The 12,526-nt window shown below is 39.8% G+C and overlaps 1 protein-coding gene across 5 annotated transcripts in view; it reads right to left on the bottom strand.

Moving 5' to 3' along the window:
- CACNB2 (calcium voltage-gated channel auxiliary subunit beta 2) overlaps window positions 1–12,526 on the bottom strand; it is a gene marked incomplete at its 5' end in the record, with an annotated part of 258,460 nt that overhangs the window by 125,421 nt on the left and 120,513 nt on the right. Inside the window, one exon of one of the 5 annotated variants that reach the window (XM_084280132.1) lies at window positions 2,891–2,941. The exons of the other annotated variants lie outside the window; for them this stretch is intronic. Within the exon in view, the coding sequence (XP_084136258.1) occupies window positions 2,891–2,941 (51 nt within the window). Of the gene's footprint in view, window positions 1–2,890; window positions 2,942–12,526 lie in introns of those variants that run through there. 5 annotated transcript variants of the gene reach the window in all.

The following is a 12,526-nucleotide window of genomic DNA, read 5'->3' as shown; positions in this document are numbered from 1 at the left end:
CTGATGAGCTTACACCTCCTGGCAGTTATCGAAGTTTCCATATTGAAGAATTTCTATGTCACAAGGACTGTGTTGGTGGTGAAAACGTGTCAGTGGTTATGCAATAGTTATTATTTTATTTTATTTTATTTTAGCCTACTGTAACACTTTAATTGACTCGAATACTTCAGGGGTCAATTTGTTAAAAGGGCCAACCCGAAATATGGCAATTCAGAAAAAAGTACCCATTAAATCGTTATCTGAAATTCTGTTCAACTATGTAATTTGTATCCACTTTTGATGGAACATCTGCCATTAAGAGACTGTCATCAATAGTTAATTTACATAATTATACATGCCCAGAATATATGAAAGTTCTCAAGCTGTATCTCTTTCTTAATCTTCCCAATCTTCCCACTTCTTTCCTCTTAGCCATCTAAATGATACCTTTTTCAATTAGATAATGTATGAGGAGTAGTAATACTAAACCCAAGCTAATCTGCAAGCACACCTTCCTCTAAAATGTTTCTGAACAAGAAGTGACTATAGCCAAAATTCACATCAGCAAAGCTAAAGGATCTTTTCCTCTCATGATACATCTAGAAAATAGGATAGAAACTGAGGAAATATAAAAAGAATGATCATCCACCATCACTTTAAAGAATGTTTGACCAAATGTTCAGAAATCCCCATAATATACACAGCTGAATCCCTTCAGCCAAATTTTACTCCTTTCTGTGTTCCATTTTACCTCTCTTCTTTTGTAGCTGCTCTTCACCAGTTCTCTACATACCCTTACCCTGTGTGTTGGTTCAGCCCTAAACAGTGGGGCTTGTTAACTCCCAGAAGAGAAACAGACAGAGTTGGGTTGGGATAAGGACAGCTTACTGACAAAATCACAGTGAGAGCGGAACAGTAACAGTCCATGCCAAATTTCACTCATACCTGGTGATAACACAGAGTACCTTACAGATACAGTGATAACACAGAGTGCTGCACTGACGCGAGGACTGACCAGACACCCCAGCCACACTCAGCCTGCCCTGGAGGCACCTAAGAGCACACGCACACACGCACGCACATGTGCACGCACACGCGCACACCCCCATCCCCAGGCCAGCCCCTCTTGTAGGGGCTTGATGTCAGGTGGTGTAGAAAACAAGCTTGGGCTAACTCAGCTCCCCTGTGCTGGCTGGTCGGGGAGGTGCACTCTGGCCTGGCCAGAACCGGGACACCCTGTCAAACAGTAACCTCTTCCTCCACCCACCAACACCTGTATGACTATGCAAATTAGATGTTGGACTTGATGAGGAAAAAGCTTCATTTTACTCTATAGCCCAGATAAATCACTATTGGTAACATCATTTGGCAACCAGTAGAGATAGAAAGATAAAATGTTGCATGCAAGCATGGACATTATTTGTGCCAAATCTTAACATCAGGAAATCTCTTTAGGAAAACAGTATTTTCCAATACTTTTTACAATCTTTTCCCACCAAAAAAAGTTATTCTCCAATTTTTCCCCATTTAAAATGGTATTGGGACTCTCGGAGAACACTAAAGCCCATTAATTAATCAGAAATCTTAATGAACTGCTCAGAAAAGATATACATTAAAAATTAAAGACTTGCGCTTTTAACTATAGTAATTACATAAGAAAATGCTAAAGGCAGACAAAGCTATAGTTGGATTCGAATGACCTTAAGGGTCTTTTCCAACCTAAAGGAGTCTCTGATCCTGCTAGTAGCCAATTTCTGCTGTTCTCAATATCCATGCTGAAAACAAGTCCAGCAGCGTTGCATAAGGTAGTTGTATACCTTCAGGGCACACTTCTTGTAAGACCCATCGTCTCTTTATTCTCCCCACAAACATTCCAGCATGTTCTAAATTGAGTAAAGATTTCCATAAGAGTAGGATAGAATGGATTTTAGCAATAACTACTCAGCTTCCTATGTGGAGATCACTAAATAATCCGGGAATAGGAATGATCCAGATCATTCTATTTCCTTATAGAAGAAAACTGTGAAGCAGCTGTTACACAAGGCACTGTCCCTGGGTTTTCTCAGAATAACTCTGGAAAGCTACTGTCATGCCTATGGTACACTTCCTTCCCAGCAACTATGTTCATTTCTCTCATAAAGGTTATAGAAAGCAGTAAATTTAAGCCAAATGCTTGGCTTAAGGTTATGCCTATGTTGCTTCTATTATTTTAATCTCCATACTTTGTTTGCTACAGTGTAAAAAAAAAAAAAAAAAGAAAAAAGAAAAAAGAAAAACTTAGAAAAAAGATTTGTCATTTATTTGTATTTTATTTGAGAAGCACACTTGTGGCAGGTCACCTGATACTGTGAGCCCTTGGCCCCGGGATACACATACTTAGTTAAACGCTGCCAAACTGAAACTCATGAGCATGTTAAAATTTAACCCAAACCAAGAATAATCCAGCGTGTTAACATTCGCGTCTACAAAGAGAATGTACTTCAGACTACTGCCAGCAGAGAGTCCCATTGCTCTCGTATTGAGGAGAAAACAATTGTTTAGCGCGATTCCCCAAAACACGGCGGGAAGGACGGCAAGTTACTTGCTAGAGAGGTTTGCGTAGGGCTGTAGAGAGCAGGGCTCTCAGCGGCAGCCACCTGTGAGCGCTTTCCCTTCCCTCGGCGCTACCGCTCGGCGCTTTGCCCACACAACAGGAAACCCGGACGTATTTAAAAAGGAAGCTCGTAAGTACAATTTGGACTTCCACGAAAAGGCCGGCACGTTTTCCAACGGCATTTGAGCTTGCCTAGGCAAGAGCAAAGCGAAACAGTTTAGCTGTAATTAAATTAACTTGCAAGCCAGCCCGAACATTGCATGGTAAAATTAAAGGGCTCCCGAGCATCTGGCCTGCGCTCCTTCGACATATGCTTACCCCAGGAGTAATGTGCTTAGTTTGAGGAGACATCAGGCGTCTGTCAAGCATGTCAGCCTCACTCCAAGAGGGCCAGCCCTTCCAGCAGCAGCAACACTTCTTGCAGGAGCAAAGCCTCCGACGCAAAGCAGCGCACCAGTGAAAACTTGAGCAAATCAGCCTGCATTAACCATGTTCCTTGTCCATCTAAGGCCTGGCCTGAAGTGCCCAGCTTTTGTCTACATGGAGCGATACTGTTTGCTGGCGATTTCTCTCAGCTGTTGATCTGATTCAGTCCCTATGTTAGGTTACAGCTCAGCAGAGAACCCGTCACCATCAATTACCACAGAGGAGTGGGAGGGCTTTGCGCCCCCAATGACGTCAGCTGCTTTAGGAACGAAGCCTGCACACTTGCTGGAGCAACATAACATTTTATTAATCTCAGATGCATGCCTTGCAGCACACATGGCTTTCTGTGAACATACAACAACTGGCTATGGAGCCAGAAAAAAATCACAGAGTAGTATCCAAACATGAAAACTGGATAATGGGATTTCTGCATGTTTGTGGATACAGATTTTTTTTTTTCCCCTTAACTGATTCAGGAAATCTGCCATTAAGGTGCTGCCATTGCACGTTAGAAATCTCAATTCAGGTTGGAAATTTCTCCTGTAAAAGGAAAAAGATGTTTGATCATAATCAAGGGAGAAGGTATGTTATGGTACCTTAAACTTAGTTCTTTGTAAAAACTACACTCTAAAAAAATAAATAAAATCATTAGACAAATCAGGATGGAAGTATTTCTATGCATTAGCCAGTCCACTGAAGTCATCAGGAACAGTCACATGCATAGCATTATTGTCCCAAATGAGCCTAAGAGTAGGTTAAATGTAAATAAGAAGAATGAAGGATACATGTCTGTATTGGTTTCTGGGGGTGTAGCAATGAGGAGGAAGGAGCAGGCAGCAACAGGCAGGGAATCATATGAAAAGAGAAAGAGTTATGGAGAATCAGCTTTCTGCTGCTACCACTGAGATGATAAATGAAGAGGCAGTGACTCCTGAGGCTAGCAACAAGCACAAACATTTTTTTTGCTCCAGCTGCTCAGTGTGCTTGGCAATCTTGGCCTTTGCTTATGCCTCAGACTGGTCTTTAATCAGAATGCTAGGCAAACAAAGCCCATCGAGACAAACTCTGGTCCCTGAGAGCTGAAAACATTGCCTGTTTCCAAAGGCCAAACTCTTAACAGTGACTGTAAGCAGACTGTGAAGTCTGGAGAGGGAAGGGCAGAACCCACCTACGTGTCTCACTGTAAGAATCAAAACAGATTATTTTTTTTCTCTTTTAATAAAGACATCAGACTGGCTTCCATTTATATTAACTGTGTCTACACATATTGCCACACAGCCACTTTAAGGTGTATCAAAGTCAATAAAAAGTTATGCACACACACCCCCCAACACTTAAAATGTGACTTGTTATTTATGTCAGCTGCATACCATCTTGTTAACAATTATAACTCACTGGAACTGGAAGTGACTTTTGGTTTATACATGACCAGGTTTGGTTTGTTGGCATGTTGTGGTTTTTTGGGGGGTATTGGTCTTTTTATTTATTTTTCCCCAAGGGGAGTCTGGGAATGCAGGGTTGTTAAAATTTTACTACTGTTTCAGAAACCAATATTGATGTTAGGTTCAGTTGAGATGCCAAAGTAGAATTAAATAAGTAGAAACCTGTCATAAGTTTTTGAGAATAACCAAATATTTCTTCCTCATAAAATAGATATTTCCATTTACCTGAAATAGATTCAGTGAAGAAAAATTCACAGAATATTGACAACCTCTTGTATATTTTATTTTGACTTCCATACTGCACTTCATAGATGTGCTACTGAACTGGAAAAGTCAAAACAACTACTGTTTTCAGAGGAAGCAAAAAGTAAACTTCAGTGAATACAATTTTAGAAGGCTGTGAGTATAGCAATTTCTGATTTAATACAGTTTTAATAAAAAGTTTGGGGATTTTTGCAGTACAATTACTGAGACAGCTTTTTGGCAAAATTATGATCCTTAAAAAGTTCAGCTCATGCTGTGGGATGCAAATACCTTGGGGCAAATCAGAACTACTCTGAAGAAAACACAATCAGAGTCTGAGCTGGAATATCGCAATTAGAACAGGGCAGCTCTGATTCCAGAGACTTACTTTCTGCCTTTCAGCAGATTTTACAGAATGCTGAAACTAAGCTTACAAGCCTGGGCTGTTATCATGGCAAATTTTGGCATCACAATATTGAAACAAAACAACTTTGTACTGGAAAACACAGTAATAAGATGAATTAAGCTGCAGAAATAGCAATAGAGAAATTCCCTGGTAATGACCATAAAGTTTTGAAAACTCCTTAAATCTTCTAGCTATAGAACAGAAACCACTTTTTAATCTTTTTTTTTTTTTTTTTTCTAAATCTGAGCAACAGTTACAGAATCAGTGTGTGGTACAAGCTAGATGACTTCTGCCCTTTTCTGCCCCTAGAGTGTGAATTATCACCTAAGAAACACCAGGACTGTTAAAAGCTGTGTGCTGTGTGCAGCCTGACTCATTAATTAAGGCACCTTAGAACAAAACCGAGTGACCTTCAGCCACTTACAGAAAAATATGAGGTCTATATTAAGAGAACAGAATTACAATTCATCCCATAATTACTATTTTCTCTCATAGTTTAATTTTCTATAGCACAAATGGAGAAGTAGCTTTAACGTTAAATATTAATACTCTATATTTACACAGCGTTTTCGTCATAAGTCTCAATTTTAAACACAGCATTATGAAACTTTACTATATCTGGACTATAAGTGCCATTAAGCATTTAGGAGAATAGAAGCACTGATGGACTCTGTAATACACCAATAAAAGCTTGCTTGTGAATGTTTTATTTCTGGGGGTTTTGTTTCTGTTCAGCAAACCAAGGTATCTGTCCTCTGCCTATTTCTACCCCAAACTGAAAATTCATGTCTGCCTGAAGAAGTTCTTGACAAAACAGACTATAAATGAGTTGTTAGAGATCACAACAGTCAATATCTCCTAAATAATAAAAGCTTAGACATATGAGTAATTTTTTCTCATCACCAAGTCATTGTGCATCAGCTGATCCATATGTGGACATGTGGGCACTCTTCGCATATGGCAAACAAATTAAGGCAATCTACTGTGATTCTGCCTCATTATGGATTATGTTATTTGGCATTTGCTGATGGATAAATGCATGTACAGGCAATGAATGGCAACTTGTCAATCCACATGCCTAAACCTATATACACATATATCATAGAATCATAGAATCATAGGGGGTTGGAAGGGACCTCCAGAGATCATCAGGTCCAACCCGCCTGCCAAAGCAGCTCCCCAGCTCATATTGCACAGATAGGCGTGCAGACGGGTCTTGAATATCTCCAGAGGAGGAGACTCCACCACCTCCCTGGGCAGCCTGTCCCAGGGCTCTGTCACCCTCACTGTGAAAAAGTTCTTCTGCATGTTGGTGCGGAAATTCCTGTGCTCCAATTTGCAGCCATTGCCCCTTGTCCTGTCTCCATAGACTACTGAAAAGGGGCTGGTCATTTCCCCCTGCATCCCATGCTTAAGATATTTATAAACATTAATTAGGTCCCCCCTTAGTCTTCTCTTCTCAAGACTGAACAGTCCCAGCTCACTCAGCCTTTGTTCATAGGGGTGATGTTCCAGGCCCTTAATCATCTTCGTAGCCCTTCTCTGGACTCTCAATGAGATCCATGTCCTTTTTATACCAGGGAGCCCAGAACTGGACACAATACTCCAGGTGGGGCCTGACCAGGGCAGAGTAGAGGGGGAGGATCACCTCCTTTGACCTGCTGGCTACACTCCTCCTGATGCACCCCAGGATCCCATTGGCTCTCTTAGCCACCAGTGCACACTGCTGGCTCATAGCCAACCTGTCGTCAACCAGGACCCCCAGGTCCTTCTCCACAGAGCTCTTCTCCAGCAGGTCATCCCCCAGCCTGTACTGATACAGATGGTTATTCCTTCCCAGATGCAAAACTTTACACTTGGTTTTGTTGAACTTCATTAGGTTTCTCCCTGCCCAGCATTCCAGCCTGTAGATACTGTGTTTGTTTTTCTTCAGTTACCTATCAAATTTATTTTTATTCAGTCATCAGGTACCTCACCAGTCTTACACAGTTTCTCAAAAGATAACAATGTTTCTGAGATACCTCAGCCAATTTATTAGATATGCTAGTAACCCATAAAAATGACCTCAGGTAGAGTGAAGTGTGGTCCAAGCTGTCCCCTTTCGCTATCTGAATGTGAATATTTACCCCCTTGTCATTCATATAAGTTACGTATGTTACCAGCTCTTCTCACCCGGCAAGAGTCAACTTTGGGAGATTTTCATTTCCCCTTTGAGAAGACCCACAGTCTTCCCAAAAGACATCAAGGTATTAAAACCACTCATTTATTTAACATGACAAGACAGCAGAACTCTGTATATGCCTACGCAAAGTTGATAGATACGAGTTTTGACATCTACAAAATTTTTGTTGAGAAGACATATGATAAATTAGTCAAAGCCTACAGAGTCAACAATTCAGCAGCAAACAGATCCAAACCCAGATTTCCTTATTTGCTGCAAAAGCCTTTGCACAGAAAACAGGCAAAACCACCCAAGTCCTGCTGAGAGGACACTGCTCAGTTCCCTTGCTCATGTCAAAGCTCACAAAGGTTTCTCAAGTTCATTTTTCCTTTCAGATCTTTACCAAAGGGCCAGTTCAATTGGTGTTTTGCACACTAACTGAATAGTTAGGCCACTCACAGCAGAGCCCCAGCTGAGATGCTGAGACAACGGCTGATCAGTGCTTCTAGCAGAAGACAATAACCCAGCTGTTCACACATCACTGTGGGAGCTGAGTTGGTTATGGGATAGCCAGCAGCATTGTTAGAACACCCAGAGAAGCTGACTTGGTTTGATACCTACTGGTAGAAAAAAGGTTCAAAGCTATGTTTCACCAGTAAAATGCACAATAAAAGTGCCTAGATCACCAAGAATTACACTTTTATAATCCTCATTTTTGATGGGTTAATTTGAGGAATTGGTCTTGGAAACTGTTACTCCTGAGAGCAACAGCTGTGTATGAGAAGAAACTGTTGCATGGTCATAGATGCTTATCTCCTTGACTTCAAGTACACACTGCTTTGTGAAAAATCAATTTAATGGAAAATGTGGAATTTCACCAAGTCTAAATACACTCCTTTTTTCACATGACACTGCCTTACTGCAAGGTCCACAAATCAGGTTCAGTATGCTTTAAGGTCAGGTGTTGGTTAGGAAAGCAGGATTCGCAGAGCTCCTACAGATCACTTTTAATCTCTGCAGAGAAGGAACTCCAGCGCTAGATGAAAATTTAAGTTCACTTATGGTACCAAAAGATGTGTTAGGAATTTTACAGGAATCTGAGTGAGCATATAAAACATAAACATCACATAAAACAATTTAAATAAGTAAACACCACTGCTGAGATTCTTGGTCCTCTACACTCCTGACTCCATCCCTGGTACCTCCAGCAGTATCTTCCCTACCCTCTGCAGGTCCCAACATTGTTAGACCCATCCAAGAGAAGAGTGACATAGCTAACGCAGTAGGAACAGCTTCTGTCTTTGTCTTTCTTTTCCATATTTTTTTTTCCTGCCAGGTCAGTAAGCTTAAATAGCTAGAAGGAACAAAAGCAGGGGAAAGGATGCTGGTAGTGGTGGGGTAGCAACCCTCCACCACCCAAGCCTCACTGTGAAGCATTATGAGATAACCCACCAAGGGCCTAACATCCTTTGTGAATTTAATTTCTATTTTATCATGCACAGTAATAGCTATGCACAGTAATGCTGTATCAGTTTAAAAGGGAAAAAGAAACAAGTATCTCACACTCAAAACATTAATAATTAACCACCCCCACACACACTTACTCAAGTAAACAGAAAAAAATGACAGCTTTAAGATACATACAGTTGTGCTTAACATTTAAATGAAGTCTTTTTTTATTAAAGATAATTCACGTCAAATTTTCCCCCTTCAAAGTAGAAATCCAAGTCTGGCCACAGTGAATAAGTCATGCCTCTCCGTCCATATGTTTTGATTTTATACTTACAATAGATACAGACAATGTTAACTTACTGCAATCTCCTTGGATGGTAATTCTCCTGAAACTGTTCTTATTGGCGCGATCTGAAGCCCGCAAGGCTCTCTTCGGTTGGCTTTAGATTAGGCCCTTACATAACTGCAACATCTGGGGCTCATTTCTACTGTGCAAGTTCCGACAGACACAGTTTCTGTGTGTATACATTCGTTTCTGCTTCACAGAGGCCCACATTTTGGAAAAGCACAACTGATACGCAATTCTGTTCAGCTGAACATGCAAGTTAATACATATCCTCCCCGAAAAGAATAAAATAGAGAACGCAATGTGGTGTGATATACACCTTTAGTGGACTCCAGCATGGTTTTTCCTAACTTCTGTGATTCCCAAATTCATGTCCATCTCTGCACAGGAGGTAAAAACCACAGCCAGAACTACCGGAAGGGAGAAGGTCCAGGGTCAGGCCTCCTCTCCTACACTATTTTTATACAAAGTATACACTTTGCAAATTCTAGATTGATCTGTGATCTCACTCAGGAGATGGCAAAGCAATCTAACACTGATGTACACACACAAAGTACAATGGCATAGCCCACACGTGGTAGTTACCAATATGTGAGTGAATGCATATTCGTTTATGTGCAACTGCACAGTGAAGTTTGAAAGGGATTGTCACTAATTAGTGAAAAACTTGCATACATTAGTTCATTAGGTTATATATAATATATATATGTATATAAAAATATATATAGTTTATATAATATATAATTATATTATATATATATAATAAAGAAGTATGATGAGCTGTTAGAATCTAATTTTGTCTTAAGCATAATCCCCCCCCCCCGCCCCGGAAAAGAGAAACTACAATTTCTTGTGAAATTGCTTTTTTTCTTCCTAAAAACAACAGCAGCATCACAGAAGGATATCTATATCCATCCTTGTAATTGCACAAACAATAAAATATTAACAGGATTATCACTAAATCCTTGTGAAGAATTCAGTATTACTACTCTAGAAAAAGCCTTCTGAAATAAATAGATGAGCCAAAAGTACTACCCAGTAAGGTGCACTGGTTTACAGGGAATCAGAGAATCATCTACAGATTACAGCCTACAGATTATATCAAATATAGGTCAGCACAACAGTTCAAAAACAGTTTAAAAATAAGGGTTTTTAAAAACTGTTTTCCCAACTTGTGTCAGTGCAATAAAATTGGATTGTTTACACTCTCATCTTGTGTTTCATGTTGTCTGCTGGAGAACCATTTACTACCAAATACTACAGCGTACAAATACCTGAGATCATCTTTCCATACTGATAGAAGTTATTTAGTTTATTAGGCTGGTAATGCAGAATTTTCAGTAATCTTTCACAAACAACAGCAAAGTCTCTATCCATTGGTCTAAAAGGCACTGGACTTTGCAACTCACAGTTCAACACTACTTATCTGGATTAAGAAAGCAATTACTTGCCAATTAAGACATGTAAACAGGAATTAAGACATGTAAATAGGGTCTATAAAACAATGTAACATGGTAAAAAACCAAACCAAACCAAAATCAAGCAACTAACTTACTCTTTTAAATAACAGCAAACACTTGAACTTTTTTTTCTTATAACCAGAGAAAGAATGACAAAAACCACAGTCATACCGAGGTTAAACTACGATGTATTACACACAAAGCCTACTTTGACAAAAGATTAGCAAGACTGCAAAATAAAGCAATTAAGCATTTGGACAACTTAAATTTAATTCCCTTGTCTTCATGTATGTAATCATTTTCTGATTTCCAGAAAGCTCCTACATTTTTCAGCGCACAGACAGATGAATGTTTACTGAGCCGCTACCTTATATATATTTTTTTCTCCTCTTTGTTCTCCTGAGTATTTGGGCCTCAGGCCTCCTGCATTGCTCTGAAGCAAGTATTATTAACTTGTTATTGGAATTTTCTGAAAAGCTCATCACTAGTATTTTCTATAGCTTCAAAAAGAATTTATCTTCACAATAAGAAGCACAGTAAGATGAAGGGGGCTTTTTTGTGCTTTACAGATGATACTTAAAGCAGGCAGAATACAGGTAGATGGGGGTCGCTAGTTCTGAAGGTCATGGTATCTTCTCAGCATTTGAAATATGAGAAAATCTCCTGCCCCCAGCACCAGGGTCTCCCCTCCAAGTAGTTGACAACTGCAAGAGACCCTCTTACAAGGCCACACAACTTTGGAAGACACAGCAGAGTAACAACCAAAAAGGTGGCTTTTTAGAGTAGAGGAAGATGCTAAATAATGGATACAACATAATTAAAATGCAGATTAACTCCTTAAAGCAGAAACTTCCCTCCTTTTGCATTTTGATAACAAAGGTGAGTCCTCCAGTAAAAACTTGAGCTATCACAACCACCTGCAGTGTAAGTTCTGAAACCATATTTCTGATGAGTAAATCACATATGCAGAGAGTAGACACAACACATTCATGGAATACAAAACCATTGACAGCCAGTGAACACACATTAAATAAACCTTAGATGCAGTACCACTGTCATAGTTCTTGAGCCAGTCCTCATGGAGAATAAACTGTCTTGTGGAAGGGTGTCACTACACACTTGCTTTGTGCTTGTACTTCCCTCTGTTTCTCAACTGACTATTATTTGAAACAGATCAATCTTTGATCTAACTCAGTTGAGGTTTTGGGGGTTTTTAATATCAAGTGCTAAATTAACAGATGAGGGGAAGAAAGGAAGAAGAAAACGAGATACACTCTGAGTTCTTCAACTTTCAAAGTTAGTTTAAAGACTGATATGAAACATAAATCCCAAGAAGCATCATGGGGCTAAGCTGCCCCCAAGGCTTCAGGGCTGAGGAAGGAGGTTGGTGTTAAATACATTTTTTTCCTTTTCATTCCTTTTATGTTTTTCTTTTTTTTAACTCTGGTTCTGGTTTTGTTGGGGGTTTTTTGTGATCAAGGACTTAGCCTTCCCTCTGGTAAAAAAGAAATCAACCTCTTGTTGTGTTAAAGTACAAATTCTCCAGAAACATCACACCCAAATGTGGGGTACTAAGGGCAAAGAGTCCCTGACTGTGCTCAGGAGAAAAAAAATGCACATTCAAAGAACTGCTGTGCATTTCCGTTAAACTACACAGGTCAGTACAGATGTCACTACTGTCAAGTAACAGGCTATGGGAAGGAGTTTTCCCTACAGCATTAAACTGTGCTTTTGACCATGAACTAGGGACAGCCCATGACAGCAGGAACTGCTGAGAAGGTAACATTATCTCTGCATACAGACTTCAGCTGATAGTGTTATTTTATTCTCCTTCCTAATACAATTCAGTACATTTCTTTCCCATGATTACTTCCTTAATATTCTCCAAGAGCCAAGAACATGATATACTCTTCCTTTAAACCTGATTTTACCCATACCCAGAAGTTACAGTAGACACTGCACTTCCTGTTGAACTTTGTTGTACAGCCAACATCAGTATTTCGTTTGAGAGGTTTTAT

Source organism: Gallinula chloropus (assembly GCF_964237585.1).
Source record: "Gallinula chloropus genome assembly, chromosome: 2".
Taxonomy (NCBI): domain Eukaryota; kingdom Metazoa; phylum Chordata; class Aves; order Gruiformes; family Rallidae; genus Gallinula; species Gallinula chloropus.
The sequence above is the reverse complement of the archived record's forward strand: the minus strand, read 5'-3'. Positions and strand labels throughout refer to the sequence as shown.